The sequence below is a fragment of the Solea solea genome, chromosome 1 (assembly GCF_958295425.1).
Source record: "Solea solea chromosome 1, fSolSol10.1, whole genome shotgun sequence".
NCBI classification, from domain to species: domain Eukaryota; kingdom Metazoa; phylum Chordata; class Actinopteri; order Pleuronectiformes; family Soleidae; genus Solea; species Solea solea.
Genome location: NC_081134.1, coordinates 9,220,966 through 9,237,888, shown reverse-complemented (window position 1 = coordinate 9,237,888; position 16,923 = coordinate 9,220,966). Strand labels below are relative to the sequence as shown.

Sequence of the window (16,923 nt, the reverse complement as noted above, 5' to 3'; positions counted from 1 at the left end):
AATGGGACAGTCAGTCTGGCCTACGGAGAACTAACTCAATAGCTGTTCTGAGCTACAGAGCTGCAGATAGCGAAACAACTACAAATGTCAAAATAACCTGTGTGACTTTGGGTAAAATAAGCATCAGCACTGGCTTTATTAACATTAGCAATTTGAATGGCTAGACACCAAAAAGACTGCTGCTGCAATTGAAATCCACCTACCACCATCCCCCCAAAAAAGGTAATTTCTGGTGCGCAATGACATTTGGGATATGTTGAGCTGTGAGGGTTCCACCAAATGTAGCCTCCGTGGCAGGGGAAATGTCGTCTGGATTTTTTGGAGCCCACGAATTGAGAAAGGCTTCGTCACTGCACTTATTTGTGTCCTCATTTATCTGCAACCTAAATAATTTATAATTAATAATAATACAAGTGCTGTTGAATTTCTGTAAATACTGTCTGTAGTGCAATAGGAGTGTCTGTGCAATATTCAGATAAGTACAATAATGGAATGTGCAATATTGGCAGTTGGCCTAGATATTTATCCATATAAATATCTAGGCCAACAATGGCATATACACACACATGTATATACAGTACATATATGTATATATGTACTGTATATGAACACCTGCTGTTCCTTGCATGTATAGATATTGATAATTGTATTGCAACAAACAGAAATGCAAATCCCCACACGATGCCGTTAAAGATGAAAGTTAGCTCTTTAATGTAGTGATAGATTAGTCAGCACTTCAAATCCAGTGCACGCTGGGTTCATTCAATTACTGTGATCGCCACAATCAGCTGACCACTTTCAGGAGAGTAAGCTTGGAGATTTGATTATGGAGCTGAAGGAATCCATGCAGTTTTGTAATTGGGAGCACAGTATGACAAGTTGGAGTCATGGGTCCACTTTCCACATTTGTAAAGTCAAAACCAATAATGGTGTGTCCTGCATTAAAGAGCTTGTGTAGGTCTCATGACACAAAGATATTAAATCGATGCTGAAGGAGTCACTGAGTATAAGATGAAAGAGGATGGCGTGCCATAACTGAACCATATAAATAAGTGGGGTGCACACAATTTTTGTGCACCCCCACAAGTTTAAAAAACAACAACAATAATCCTTATAGCTCCTTATGTGTTGTTTACATTTGTTTAATTTGGATTACTTTTATTGTTAGAAATACATTTGTGGTTTAACTATGCTAGCTATTATTAGCTTCATGATTTCAGGACTATATATCTTTAAATCAATACAGTTTAAAGTCCATAACATCAAAAATAAGCACTCTGATAACAGATGGTTATTCACAGAATGGATCTGAATTTAGTTCTTTGAAATTTGAAGTTTTGATAAGTGTATTATTTGAGGAAATGTGAAAAAGAGGTTTGGACTTATTTGATCTCTATATTTAATCTAGGGCTGAACGATTTTGATTATTTTGACTGAAATTGTGATTGCGATATCAGAGGAAATGGTCATTTTTATATAATTATTCTCATTTTCATTTGACTAACATATTTAAAATCATTACTGTGTGATATTTGTGCAGATCTGTGAGAAACAGTCCGTAGAGTATGATGTGTATACGTCAGGACAAGATTTAATCTAAAATGATCATTTGACATTCGATTAATTGTTGATCCATAATTTAATCATATATATATGTACACTTTTTTTAAGACATGGAATCTGATACAATTGTTGTTGTTGTTTTATTAACGTGATCAACATAAAATATATCAAGTAAATAAAAAAATATACCTTAACATTGTTTTTTTGAAATTACACGATCTTTGTCAACACTGCGTGATGAAGTAATAAAGCGCATCCAAAACTATCTAATGTTGAACACAAGAGCTCAATGATGTTAGTTATGATAAAAACTAATCCCATTGTGGAGATAGTAAAACCAAGCAGAGCTAAACAAAAGGCAGGGCAGATAAAAACAAGCAAATCAATAAGCACTTGGAGGGAGAAAGTGCGAACTTCGGCCTCTCAGTTCCTCAGATAGTCGATATACATATGTATGTATTTCGCCACCAAAATCCAATCATATCTTTCTTTGGCCATCACCTGCATCCCCAGTAAAACTTTTTGAATTATGCTGAAATTTTAATAAATACATAGAGGTGTACAATGGCAGCTGCTGTACAGTTGTGCATTGAGTTTGGGTTTGTGTTTGTAGTGTAAGGCAGCATGGTCAAGTCTGTGTCCTTCTCACAAGGTCAAGACTGCATCTGAAAATGAGAGAAACCAAATTACTGCCTTCCTGCTCATGAGGACTCCTGCTGACAGTTAAAAGAATCACGAGACAGAACTGCAGCAACTGAATTATACTGTTATTGAAAGCAAAACGCCGAGAATAAATTATGCAATCGGTCTGTCTCGAAACAAATTTAAAATTAAATGTTAAAATAATACAAAAAAAAAAAGAAATAATGGTAGGAATCCAGGTTTGGGCAAATGATATCACTAAAGATACATAACGTTTTATTTTTTGTAAGTTGCTTTGGATAAAAGCTTCTGCTAAATACTTAAATGTAAACGTAACATTAAATAGTGTGAGCGAAAACTAATGCAGTCACACATGTATATGAATAAGAGAAGTGAGACACAAAGTCAACTACCTGAAATGTACTACTTAATATTTCAGAAATATTATACATGTAAGGGTTATCATCCTACATTTTAATAGGTCATTACTCCCCAGTTGGGCATTGCATGTACTGTAGCCGTTACATGTTACAATCTACTAACACATGTCTCATGATATCACACACATGCAGTGAGGTGGTGTCTCGTGATTTCTGTTGGACTTTGCCCAAACAGGCGGATGGGGAAGCTAATGAGAGAGGTGGTCTAGTGTGTGTGTGTGTGTGTGTGTGTGTGTGTGTGTATTCTCAGTAATAAGCAGTGATCACACTCACCACGAGTGGACTAGTGTTCTTTATCAGTGTTTGGGTTCAAAGGGAAAGAAGAGAGAAGGGCAGGGTGGAGAGGGCAGGTAGGGCATTATGACAAAAATAGATATTGTACTAATGATTAACCATGACAGGTTACTATTTTAGGTGGGATATTCATTTTGCTTCTATAGTTATCCTCACTTTTGGTCCAAAACAGTTATGAGAAGGGGCTACCCTGAAATAGTGCAAACTCTATTTCAGTATTAGTTGGTCAAGATCTAGGTCAGATGGGTTTTTCACAATGTTTGTATTTGCACATTCCTGTGCGAAACAGGTTGTTTTTCAGATGTTTACGCTGTCTAGAGAAGTCACTGACATTACAAACATTACTGAATTCTTATTACCACAACCACTGAGGAGGTTCTGTTTAGGGCCATGTTTGTTTGACTGACTGTGTGTTTGTGAGCAAAATATTTCAAATATATATTATTTCTGGGGGTCTAGGAAGGAAGGAAGGATTTGATTTTGGTGATGAGCTGAACACGGATTTGAATTCAAGATGTTCAAGATTCAAGTGGCCTTGGTGGAGTTCTGTGCTAACTTCTCTAGTTACTGTTTGAATTAACATTAACATTATTTTTTACATATTTTATCTGGGCAATGATGTAGCTTACCCAATATACAGAAATATGCAGTTCTGAATATTGTTACTCGAGTCAGAGGTTATTACAGATGTATATGTATGGTGGCCAGACAGACAGTACCTATAGAATCTTTTTGTCCTAATAATTTGATTTGATGCTTGAAAAGTCATTGCGCTAACATAGGCCAGAACATTAGTTTTTGCCATTTACCACCATTAATATCAAATGGGTTGGGTATTAATCTGTGTGATATTAATGGTCATGATGTTGTTGCCTTAGATCAAGTAGATCACTGGTCTGAAACCCAGGAAAAACCAACAAACTGAAATTGATACTACACCTCATCACATGAAAAGTGAATGTTAATGATGTTTGTATATTGGCTCGATGATTGACTGGCGACATGTTCCCTTCCTTTAGGCCTGTGTCAGCTGGGATTGGCACCTTGTGACTCCTCACAGGATACAACCATTGAATATTAATGTTAAATTACCAGCAGCATGGTGAATGAGCACGGGACATTCCTAAATATAAAAACCTCAGAGGGTGAAAGTAAAAAAAAAAAAGGTTTTGTCATGATCATCTGTTTACATAGTCCTCATCTGTTTCTGTGACCCTCACTTGTTTTTGTGGTCCTCAAGTCTTTTGGGCTCCTCACCTGCTTTTGTTGACCTCACCTGTCTGTGAACCTCACATGTTTGTGTCAAGTGTCAACAGTCTTAACTCAACAGTCCTTTGTGGACACAGTAACACAAATATGGTTGACTAAATACTGCCACCCAGCGGGGTGTTTTGACAACATTCGCCCCGAAATGTAGTATCAAAGTACCAAAAACAGTATCAAAACAAACTTGGTCGCACCTTCTAATGGTACGAGTACCGTGAGCTGCATTCACGTCTTGTCGTAAAGTACTGTTGCAGGCGGTCTGAGGCTGCATTTGTGTCATAAACCTAAACATTTGTACAGAATAGGCTGTTTTAATGGCTGCTTTGTAGATAATACACACAGTTATTTTACTGATGTTCACGCATTGCAATAAATAATTCGCAGTCATGCCTTCTCAAGCATATTTGCCACTTTGAAAAGTTGTTATGAGGCTGCTATGTGACCCATGACCGTGAAGGCAGCGCATGTCACGTGACCACTGCACAGCTGACGGATGCTGGGGTAGGCTTGCCCGTTGCTATCCAGTTAGCTGCGTTAGCTGCTGTGTCTAGTAATCCTGGCAGAGCTGCTGCTGCTTCTCGTCGCCTTTTTTCAACAAAATCCCCCGCGGGACATGTACCACCAGCCATGGAGCGTACACAGACCAGACGTGCGTTCTCTATATTCCCTCGTATTGGTCGCTTTTGGCTAAATGTCAATGCCATAATTCGTAGCTAAAACTGTCTGGTTAGCACAGCTAGCCTGTGTGCAGTTAGCACAGGGCCAAGGCCAAGCGAGACGGGGAGGCCGTCGGGTGAGTAAATGTCCCCATAACATCTGTATTCCACGCTGTTTACACGCTTGTGTTGGGACCAGTGTCACGTTTCAGTTGATGGTTTGACAACTGTTCAACTGTCTGACTTGGTATTTATGGAATTATGGTAAATTCAGTTTTTGTCTGCGGTGGCACATCCACTACATTAACGGTACACCAGTCATTTACGTGTCGGCCAAAATGCCCGCTTATAATAAAATGAAAATATGATTTTTAACTTAATAGTGATTATACCGCCTGTTTGTGCGATGTTTTTGTTTATTAAATGTAAAGTGTGGTGATAGTGCCAACTGTCTTTCAGTGAGCACTTTTTATTAGAATTTATTTGTCGTAATTTAATAGGTAGATTTTATTTCTGATTGCTTGTGTAAAGCACAATAGGTTGCCTTTTGTATGTGTTTATTACTTAAGGTTATCATTGTGTTTACATAGTATTTGTGGATGCAGTGACATTTTATTACAGTTTTGTTACATTATTTTGTGTGACTTGGTTATAACAATACAATAGTGTTTTATTAAAAGACCCATTCAGCAACTGTAATTTGAGAATTATAAGGAATTCAGGTTGTGTATTTTTTTAATTTACTACATACATTTTGTTTGTGGGCCACACAGTGGTGTAGTGGTTAGCACTCTCGCCTTGCAGCGAGAAGACCCAGGTTCGAGCCCCGGTTGGAACAAGGGCCTTTCTGCATGGAGTTTGCATGTTCTCCCCGTGTGTGCGTGGGTTCTCTCCGGGTACTCCGGCTTCCTCCCACAGTCCAAAAACATGCAATGTGGGGATAGGTAAATTGGACACTCCAAATTGACCATAGGAGTGAGTGTGAGAGTGAATGGTTGTTTGTCTCTATCTGTGTGTGGCCCTGCGATGGACTGGCGAACTGTCCAGGGTGTACCCCGCCTATCGCCCGATGTAGCTGAGATTGGCACAGCACCCCCCGCGACCCTCTGGCAGAGGATAAAGCGGTAGATGATGACTGACTGACTGACATTTTGTTTGTCATACTTGGAGTGCAAGAGTGCAATAGACACTGACTGAAATGATTTCATTGAAGATTAAAATTTGTGTCAAAATAGGATTATGGTGAAAATATGCTGTGCTGCAGAATGCACACACCCAAAAACAATTGTTTTTAGATAATAAAATGTGTTCAAATGTATCCAAATCAACATGATTTGGATACATTTTCTCATGAAAAGGACAGATAAGATGCAAAGATTATTAGTTGTACCAATTTAAAATTGTATTACAATTACAATATATGACAAAATAATTGCAAAGGTTTTCTTTTCGTTGTAATGTTGTACTTGGGCAGTTATTTCAAGTCACTCACACTTTGTGTTTGTTTCTACCTCCACCAGGTGTTTTCCCTGTGAGTGACCAGAGGAGGTGAAGAGAGGAGTGGCACATCGGGGTTTGGATCAGAGCTGTTTTAGAATAGCCTCCACATCTTAATCACTGTCACCCTGAGCTGAGACATGTCTTCACCAGGGTGCTGCCACCTACCTGGCTCTCTTTGTGATTACTCTGGGAACGCTGAATCAGAGGCCTCCAAGGATTCGGAGGAGTCTGATTCTACTGCCCAGGCCCAGTACATTGCCAAGGTTACAGCCAAAGATGGCCGCCCACTCTCCACTGTTGTCAAAGCAGTGAGCTTGCAGAGGTAAGAGAAGGAGGAACTCTCAGAGGGATGTACAATATTCTGTAATTTTATTGTGTATTGCTTAATCATCACGTCTCTTTCCTGTTTCGCTGTTTTTCTGCACAGTGATGTGGGTATGTGTCGGATCTGTCATGAGGGATCTGGAGGAGAGACACTGCTCTCACCCTGTGACTGCACTGGGACGCTGGGTAAAGTGCACAAGAGCTGCTTGGAGAAGTGGCTGTCCTCCTCCAACACCAGCTACTGCGAACTCTGTCACACAGAGTTCACTATTGAACGGCGACCACAACCACTCACACAGGTTACAGGGCGTTTCCTTTGCAGTATTGATGTGATTTAGTGTTTTTATTAATTCTAAGCCGGTATTAAATGTAGCCAATGAGTAGCATCATCAGGATATGAAATTATTGTCTCATTGAAAAGTTTCATACCAGGGCTTGTAATAACTCTTCTTTTTGTAGCATCAGTGCCTTAGTTCATGCACAGTTAAAATTGGTTTACCGCAGGTTCCTGTTCTGCAGTTCATAACAATCAACAAAAACAAAATAACGTCAATGATTGCAGATATTATCTATAAACAAATGGCATTTATTTGATAGGTCAAAGTGCAAAATAGAATAGTTGGGATGTCATTCCAGATTATTTTTCCAGCTAATTAATTGGCAAACTAAAATACATCACTCCTCCAACTTTATACTTGCTAAGAGGTGAGATCATTGATACATTATTTTGACCACTGATGTATATTCTGCTCATGTTCAGTGGCTGAAGGACCCCGGACCCCGCAGTGAGAAGCGCACGCTGCTGTGTGACATGGCCTGCTTCCTTCTCATCACACCTTTAGCAGCCATTTCCGGCTGGCTGTGTCTGAGAGGAGCCCAGGATCACCTGCAACTGAAGAGCAGACTCGAGGCTGTTGGCCTCATCGCCCTCACTATCGCCCTCTTCACCATCTACATCCTGTGGACTCTGGTAAACAACATATCACCAAGTTATTTCTCCATAACATGGAAAAATACACTTTTTCATACCTGTTTTGCTGTATGTCTGCCTCTCAGGCATTTTCACACCCTCATATTGGTCCAAGCATTTTAATCAGATTTATATTCTTATTGTTCAAGTTGGGTTAATGTGTTCTGGTCCTTCTATGATGGATAATTATTTCTCCCATGGCTTTGGATTGCATTTTTAAAATATAATTTAAAAAAAAGGATGTACAGTCAATCTGGAACCGTATTCTGAAATTCAATTTATTGTGAAAGATTAGCCTCTCTGCTTAATACTTGTCAATGCTTGTAGTGCAGCAGTTGCAGCTTCAGCATATAATTCCCACCCTGCGTCTGTACGACTCGTCTTGAATATCACAGTGTCAGTTTTTTTTGATGACTGCCTTTTCCTCCTTAATTACCTCACGTCCTCCCACTCTGCTTCCGTCCAACTCCAGGTGTCATTTCGGTATCACTGTCAGTTGTACTCGGAGTGGAGGAGGACCAATCAGAAAGTGCGTCTGCTCATGCCTGACATGAAGGGGGCACACACCACCCAGCGTTCGGTGCCAACCAAGCTGACCAAGAAAATGACTGATGAGACCATCGTATGAGTGCAGAGCAGTGGCAAGAGGAATATTTAAAAAATAATGCCCTGCGATGTGCTCTCTAAATACAAATGAATCATATGAAAAAACTTTTGCACTTCAATGGACCATTCTGGGAGGGGAGAGCTACTCTTACCCTCCGATTTCTTTTGTTGAAGCACTTGATGTAAACTACTACGGTATTGACTGACCACAAAAGTGGTTTTTGGGAAGGAACTCATTCCGGAGTCATAGTTGATGTTGAGTTGTCATTGGACAGCCCGTGCTGGGAGGTGGACAAGTGAACACAGGGATGATGGACTAACCAGCACGGCTGCACCTCTGTGACACAAACATAGGGAATACTAAGACACAAGCTAATGTAGCAGGATATAACTGAATCAGCATGCTACTACAGTATAATATGAAACATATTCACACTACCTATAATTCCCCCATGTCCCTTCACAATGTATTTAGCTGTTTTTTGAACAATGGGTGGCCAATAGCCCAGCAGAGGATGATGATCTAAAATAATGATCGACTATCTGTGAATATTCTTTCTTGACAAGTAGAGGGCGACAGTCACTCAAACAAATGCTCTTGTCTATATTCTGAACCTTTTTAAAGTTTCCAGGTCCAGGTCAAGCTTTTATCATTGCTGTCTAGACGACAACAACATTTGACTAATTTGGGGTTTTAGACAGCGGCAGTGCACAACTATCACGTCAAAAGCTCGGTAAAGATCGCAACATATGGGACGAGACTGACTGTATCTGCTTAACAGCAGCACAGAGTTGTTTAAGGAAACAGTGGACAAGTGTTTACATTCCAATTGGATTGTCATAAAAGTGCATTTGCAAACAGCCACTGCTCCACTTGTAAATGCATCATTCATAAATTTAGCCACCTAGCTGAGACCAGAAGAGTAACATCCTTCATCACACGAGATGCAGTTTTAAATAGAAGAGCAACAGTGTTCTGAATAGTAACAATAAATCCTTTAGTCCTATATAAAACACAAACATGTATCACAGCAAACTGCTTTTCAGCAGAGGTGCAAAAGATAAATGTGTTTCAGAGACGTCAATCAATGTGTGCAGCAAATGCTAAACAAGTATTTTGTGTTATTGTAGTCTTCCTGCTGCATACCCCTGGAACGTTGGGTTATTGTGCAATAAAACAAGAGGGACTCCTGGATTCAGTCAGTGTGAACTGTCACTTTTTCACGTTCTTAATCTTTGGAAATACATTTTGTGATCGACTGCAGTGGAATATAACAGAATATTTAACTCAACACTAGAGTAATTTGATGTACATAATATGTCATATGTTATAGCAGAACTTAATGAAATAATATATATAATATGGTTGATTAATCCAGTATTCTCAATCTGATGGGCTTGTTTCCTTTACAAATAATGCAGTATGTACAGTAGATTGTGGTCTCAAATTGGCTGAAACATCAATTATCCAACAGATTAGAGAGTTTCCTGAACGTTTTACACAGGGACCCAGGTTTCAAAGAAAGTATGTCACTGTGACCCAATATGGATTCATCTCCAGATCCCCTTTCACAACATTAATTTCAAGCAAATATTAATGAGGACATTTACACAAAAATTTAAAACATCTAGCAAATCATGGGATAGTAAAAGAAAAAAATGTTTTCCCCGATTTTCCACGATCCTTTATTACATTACATGTCATTTATTGGAATCAGATAAATTCTCTGTCTCTTTAAGTAGGCCACACCCTGAGCTTAAGTACCGCCATACTTCACTTCATTTAAATGTAATTTAACCATGGCCAGGCAAAAATAATGTGCACTTGACTCGTCAACAGTCTGCTGCAAAAGTGAAAAAGACCACAAAACCATAATATTGTAAAATTTATTTTCATGGCATTTATATAATGTATGTGAGCAGACAAGCTATCAAAATAAAAATACAAATATTTTACACAAAATGAAATAAGCTTAGTAGCATCACAACCACTTTTGAGATGATGACTGAATGAGGAGGAGGAGGAGGAGGAGGGGAGTCCAAAAACAGAACCGCTAGTACGACTAAAACGAGCAGGATTCAAACCCAGGCCTCCAGCATGTGGCAATAACCATCTATCAGGGAGATGTCCAGGCTTACAAGGTCACAGGCAAAGCTATTCTGCTACTCTTAACATGTGTAACTCTGGTAAGCTACGTACCATCAGTCCTGTTTTTGCACTAGAATGTAGCAGACTGTACCTGGGTCAGATTACAAGTTGAAATCAAATTAACACTTCATTTGAGATTCATCTTTAATGGCATGACAGAATTTAACCGACTCCGCTGATCTAAAAAAAAAGAAAGAAAGTGCAGATTCACGTGATATTATGATACTGTGGATTTCAATTAATAATCGACCCAGGGAAGGAGAGACTGTTGCCATGGGTTACAGGTTCTGACAGCACTGCAGTTTGCTCCCCCTCTGGCCATCTGTGGTTGGTGGCACGCTGATGTCCACCACGTTGTTTCCTGGGGACTCATCGTGTGCAGACCGCTCAGCGATCTGTTTCTGCGACACGATCCGGTAGATTTCTGTTTGTGAAAGAGTGGAATACAAAGAAATTAACAGTTAGTCCTTCACATGCTTCCTAACCATATGACACTACAGCCACTGCTCCACTTGTAAATTTACATTTATTTACATCCTTTCTGGTGTCTGAAGGCCACCGTACTTCCCTGATGCGTTTTGGAAACAGGTGTGAGTGGAGGAATCCTCCTTTTTTTGCACTCTACACTTTAATCATTAGATGTCACATACAGTCATCTTACATATCGGACCTTTGAGAAACACTACACCAACTCAAAGGTGTGTTATAAGAAAAATAATTATGTTAATTAGCACCTATGTCCTACCTTTGTTTATGAACTTACCTGTTAGGATATTCTTGAAGGCTTCTTCAACATTTGTTGAGTCCAAGGCTGACGTTTCTATGAATGACAGATTGTTTTTTTCTATGGTGTGAGAAAGAAAACAGATATTTATTGCAGAGTAAAGCATTTACAAACAAAACTTTACAAACACAAATAGGTTCAGAACAGAAATCAGCAAGAAAAAGTGTCCTGAGTAGAAACATGGCAAGTACTATTTTAACAACCTTTAGAAAAACAGCAACACAGAAAAGAAAACAGTGAAGGGTGATGTGATGACGTCTTCTAATTGGCAAGAATCTCAGATGTTGGAAAAGTGATAGTGACTTCTGATAGACATAAGTTGTTACAGCAGCAAACTTCATCAAATAGCCTCAGAATCAACAAACAAACTCTTCTTGTACCTGCGAAGGCCCGGGCCTCGTCTGTGGGCACGGCCCTGAGGTGGCGCAGGTCGCTCTTGTTGCCAACGAGCATGATGACGATGTTGTTGTCAGCGTGGTCCCTCAGCTCCTTCAGCCAGCGCTCCACATTCTCATAGGTCAGGTGTTTGGCTATGTCATAGACTAAGAGCGCCCCCACGGCTCCTCTGTAGTACCTGTAACAAGAGTAGGGAAACTGTGGCAACAGCTTATTCAAACACATTTTTACAGACAGTGTTATTTGTAACAGGAAAAAAACACAGTTATTCTAATATTTTATTTTATTTATTTATTTTTTTTGTCCATCTAGAAGGAGCTTGCTTACCACCGGTGACCTTTGACCACTGAATATGACCTTGACCCCCTCTCACATTTCCAATTCTTCACCTACAAAGTAAATTACAGGAAGACAGGCAGCACTACGGGTTGTAGTAACCTACAGTGTAAGGCACAAAGGAAGGTTTGCACATATATTATATAAAAAATGATACTATTGCCCCTTTTTCTTCCTCTCCAGCTATTCTTATCACACTTCTCTTTCTGATACCCCAACTTCATGATGTAGCTAATGTATAATTTGTGTTATTTTCTTTTTCAAGCATACAACATGTGAGACAGAACCATTCCATTAGCTCAGGGGGGGTGAAAATAATAGCCTTACAGTTTAGTGAAATAGGTATGATACCATCATTCTAATAAAGTAATTGTATTATAATTAATTTTTTTTTTCCTTAATCCTGCTTAATCAAAGGTTACAATTTTATAATGATAACAATAATGATAAAAACAAAGGGGACCCCCGTTCATTGCAAGGCCCTTGGAATGATTTAAAACATTCCTCCCACTATGGTACGTCTCATCACAAGTGTCATCTCCCTCTGTTAGTGTCTGTTGTCGAGCCCAGCCTGAAAATCGGCCACATTTGAAGTGACCTAGACTACAGTATAGAGTGTCAAGTGTGACTGCAGTGCCGAAGCATTTCCTCACACAGACGGGTGTTAGGTGACAGGCGGAACTATCTGCTCCACACGCAAGGACTCACGCAGAGGTGATGGCTCTGTAGCGCTCCTGTCCTGCCGTATCCCAGATCTGGGCCTTTATCGTCTTGCCGTCCACCTGAATGCTGCGCGTGGCAAACTCCACCCCGATGGTGCTCTTGCTCTCGAGGTTGAACTCATTCCGCGTGAATCGTGAGAGCAGGTTGCTCTTCCCTACGCCCGAATCTCCGATTAACACAACTGTGGAGAGAAGGAAAGATGACACAATCAGTGTGGCTCCTGTTTTGTAGGATGGGCGGGAGAAAGGGGATAGGCCATATGTATATATCTGTGTATATACTATATATAGAGAGAGAGAGATAAAAAATGTTGATATTGCATAAAGTCCCAAAATGCAACCTAGGGACTTATTGTTTGTGTGTGTGTCAAATGATTTATGGGATGATATAAAAAGACTCATACCACTACTTATATAACAAATGTCAGATACAAGGTGCTTTCAGTGGATTATGTTTTGTTTAAATAATCTATTTATAATGTTAATATCAACTTTTTATCTCATACGTTATAATTATATAACTACAGACAAATAAATAACGTGTGCTGTGATGAAAATATATGAGACTGTCGGCAATAATCTTCCTCCCCCTGGGTTTTACCTGAAAGCTAAGGCTCTAACATACAATCTGCATATTCATGAACCACGCTTTGTGGTTACATTCTCTGTAACTGTTCCGAAACGTTAAAATGGGCAGATCGTCTTAAGCCTAAAGGATTATCAACTAAATAAAGGGGCAATTTAGTTTTGGCTCTCTGCAAACTATAAAACAGTTACATAATAAAGTAAGGAGGAGGGCTGTTCTTATTATTAATACATTTGTTTTCACAGAAAAGAAATATGTTGGAATGGTTTCATCATCTCCCGTCTCCAGCTGCATCTTTACTGTCTGAGCCTGACCTTTCATAAATGAAGAGGTACGCCTGACCCAGCAGACGCCCCGAGAGTGCTGATAACCACAGAGTGCAGCGATGAAATCACATTTCTTTTCTCTCTCTCTTTCCCAGGAACTCATGATGTTACAGGAATTTACCATCACGACAGATAAGTATGAATGTGTATTTTTGTGTAAATAACATAAAGTTAAAGCCTAGGTTCTCTGTATTTTCTCAGCCACTGCCTCATACAAGTTAATTTGAGAACCACTGGGATGAAGTTGCATATTGCAAACCAACTCAATACCTTTTACAAGTAAAAATGTCTGTACAACATGGTGTAATAATGTAATATGGCCTCAATCTGATCTAAGACAATGAAAATACAACACTTTGGAACTTTAACTACAGAGTGGAAAACCAGCAAAGCTACTATTCAGCATCAATAGTAGAAACTAGGGATGGGTCAAAATATTGTTTTGGTGATTTATCGTCGTCCCTCCTCGTGCATTAGATAATTAATATGCCAGAGCAAATATGGATATTTTAATTAACAAATTAAGGAGCTCTAAAGTAAACAGTCCCTGCCAGTTTCACTCGCCTGGTGTCACTACTACATGTCTCCTCAAGGTGGCACTACTCAAATGAATGAGGGAAATTTTATTTCCTGCTGAACCAACTGTTTGACAACAGTAGCATCCCACAGTAACATTCTCAAGTGACTATTACTTGCAACTAAATTCTGACATGACAAAAACTTTAATCATTCCCCACTGATCAAACAGCACATTGGCTCCTCCCTCAGGGATCTGTGCATTGTTTGTGATCCAGGAATGTGTTTAAAGCGTCACTCAAAACAGTTCATTACAAACTGTTAGTTTCCTTCATTCAACATTTCCAAACTTATATGTCTTGTGTCAGAATGCCACTTCCTCCCGTCTCGATCACCGCAACAGGCTTTCTTACTGGATTTAATAAGAAAGAGCTTGACCGTTTTAGCGTCTCTTCACTGACCATTTTAGTCAGTTTTGTAAGATTTTAAAACATGCAGATTTGGGGGCAAATTGGAAAATGTTATTATTGTTCTGTATTTGGTATTGTATATTTTACTTTCACTTTGTGATTCTCTACATGTGAAAAGTGCTATATAAATAAAATGCACATATTTACTTACTCTTGGACTGAGGTTATGCTGGTGTCAGGACCAGGCCGAAGAGGCTGCAGCACCAAGAGGTGCAGCCTTTGTCTTTCTTTTTTTTTTTTATTGTTTTCTCCCCCTTGGACAAAAGGAAACAGAGCCGAACTTTGTCCCTGTTCCGGGCTGCAGGAAGCTGATAACAAGCTTCATCAAAAACCTGAATCGACAGTTTCAAGCTGCCTTGCCCTTCCTGTTTCATCCGGGTACACAGAGCAGGGCTCGGAGAGAGAGAGAGAGAGAGAGAGAGAGAGAGAGAGAGAGAGAGCCTCCGGCAGATGCCCTATTCATCCCACAGAGGATACTTTGTTACATCTAAATGGTCTTCTGGCTCCTACAGGCCCAGGATGTTAATGTGCCACAGGAGCTGATATCATGATCAAAGAAAGCTTTCTGAGTCCAACTGATGAACGTGGACCTGAGTCTGATACCTCTTCATTCTCAGTCACAGCCCAAACCTTCACTGGATACTAAGCACAAGTTGTTTTGACACCAATACTTGACTATTGTCCACGTTTGATCCTTCACACACTGAGGGCAGCACAGAAGGGCAGCATGAATTGACTGAACTAGTAGCATTTATATGATTACAGTTTTGACATAATGTGATATTTTACTAAACACTCTCTTCTGAGACACATCAAGTTCTCTTTGGGGCCACTTTGTGGCCACACTGGCCCTAAACAGCCACTCTAATGTCTTGGTCCAGCTCTGATGTGAGGAATCAATCATCATCAGTCAAGCTCACTTATAATAACAACACAACACATTTATGTACTGACTCAGGAGGATGAGCAGCAGAGGTGGAGGCTAACAGGCCTTAGATCAGAGTATTGGGTGAAAAACAACCACATGTCTATAAAAATAGTCTAACAAACACGAGCTGATGGTAGTTGAACAAGAATAACAATAAAAGCCTGAGCACAGACAGGGTGTAGCTGTACCCTGTGCCTCTAAACATTGACAGCATCATGTTGTATTAATAACAACAATAATAATATAATAACACCAACCGACTATCATCCTGCCTAGTGGCTGATAAAATAAAGAGAAAAAGCACACATGTGGTCAGAGACCGAGGAACAACAGTAGAGTTATAGGCATTTACAGAGCAAAGGTTTGTCGATGTGAGACTGTGTAAAAGAGGGGAATGCAGTCATCTTTTCTTTTTTTTCTCTTTTTTTTTTTTTTTTTTACCTTTGAACAAGAAATCGTATTCATCGTCTCGGTTCCCCATTCTAGACGAGGCCGCTCCAACGCTGCTCTCCTGAAGAGGATGTGTAGAAAGTTCGGCTGTGAATGATGGACCCCAAAAAAATATATAAGGTTGAAATGTTTGTGCGGAGACTCTGCGCCAGTGTTGGCTGCTGTCAGGGCGAGCTGGCCGCAGAGAGGGAGAGCTCGCAACTCTGCAGAGGGAGGGGAGGAGTCCCTGCACCGCGCATACCGGCCACCAGGGGGCACGCTTTACTGTCATGCATGCCACCAGACAACTACCATTCATCCAGCCGAGGCCTTCACACTGACACACTGATGCTCTTCTCAATGGCAAGAAAAAGGTCAGGTCACACAGGATGCTCACATCATTTAGGTTCACTTCTCATTTGCATGTAAATGTTAGTATTAATTAAACGCGTGTCCTCCATTACACACCAATACACACACACATACTGTGCATTTATATATACGCACATTGTATATATATATCCATCCATCCATTTTATATATATATGTATATATTAATTAGACATGTGTCCTCCAATTCACACACAAACACACATATATAGTTTTTTTTTAATTTTTAATGCTAAAATAAAATTATTATTGTTTATTGTATTTACTTGCATTCTTGAACAAAAAAATTAGTTTTAGTGGTTGAATGTTCTGATTTAATTATTTCTCAAAGCCCAGTGAGCTGGCTAAAATGTGGTTATAAAAAGGTGAATTCAGTTTGTTATTTTGCAATATAACAATAACATTTTTGAAAGATTGGTGGTTTAATACATTTGTTAAGGGCTATGTGTGTGTGTGTGTGTGTGTGTGTGTATGATAAAGATGATAATAAAAAAGTTTCCTTTCATTGCAGTTATATCTTTTTATGATATTGTAACCCTATGAATTAAATCATAGGGTTATATGTATATATATATATATACATATGTATATATAGATAATATAAAAAAAATAACTTTTCAGTCAAGAAGC

At 39.5% G+C, this 16,923-nt stretch overlaps 2 protein-coding genes across 2 annotated transcripts; one reads left to right on the top strand and one right to left on the bottom strand.

The window, feature by feature from the left end:
* The first annotated feature begins 4,695 nt into the window (after positions 1-4,695).
* Positions 4,696-9,460, top strand: LOC131473101 (E3 ubiquitin-protein ligase MARCHF2-like). The gene is made up of 5 exons (XM_058650640.1): positions 4,696-4,998; positions 6,382-6,683; positions 6,789-6,984; positions 7,446-7,655; positions 8,128-9,460. Exons 2-5 carry the CDS (start codon positions 6,499-6,501, stop codon positions 8,281-8,283), a joined length of 747 nt encoding a protein of 248 aa, XP_058506623.1. The 5' UTR covers positions 4,696-4,998; positions 6,382-6,498; the 3' UTR covers positions 8,284-9,460.
* Positions 9,461-10,134: 674 nt separating this feature from the next.
* Positions 10,135-16,130, bottom strand: LOC131471539 (ras-related protein Rab-11B). Its single transcript, XM_058648145.1, has 5 exons — positions 15,916-16,130; positions 12,635-12,830; positions 11,575-11,768; positions 11,174-11,254; positions 10,135-10,834 (listed from the first exon to the last, which is right to left on the bottom strand). The coding sequence occupies exons 1-5, from the start codon at positions 15,953-15,955 to the stop codon at positions 10,689-10,691; spliced, it is 657 nt and encodes a 218-aa protein (XP_058504128.1). The 5' UTR covers positions 15,956-16,130; the 3' UTR covers positions 10,135-10,688.
* Between the last annotated feature and the right edge of the window lie 793 nt (positions 16,131-16,923).

Bases quoted from the DNA above. Each gene is read 5' to 3' on its own strand.
- LOC131473101 (XM_058650640.1), top strand. From the start codon at position 6,499: ATGTCTTCACCAGGGTGCTGCCACCTACCTGGCTCTCTTTGTGATTAC. The intron at 6,684-6,788 runs GTAAGAGAAGGA...TTTTCTGCACAG, and splicing joins AAAGCAGTGAGCTTGCAGAG to TGATGTGGGTATGTGTCGGA. The intron at 7,656-8,127 runs GTAAACAACATA...GTCCAACTCCAG, and splicing joins TCTACATCCTGTGGACTCTG to GTGTCATTTCGGTATCACTG.
- LOC131471539 (XM_058648145.1), bottom strand. From the start codon at position 15,955: ATGGGGAACCGAGACGATGAATACGATTTCTTGTTCAAAG. The intron at 11,255-11,574 runs GTACAAGAAGAG...CTCACACCATAG, and splicing joins CGAGGCCCGGGCCTTCGCAG to AAAAAAACAATCTGTCATTC. The intron at 10,835-11,173 runs GTAAGTTCATAA...TTTCACAAACAG, and splicing joins CTTCAAGAATATCCTAACAG to AAATCTACCGGATCGTGTCG.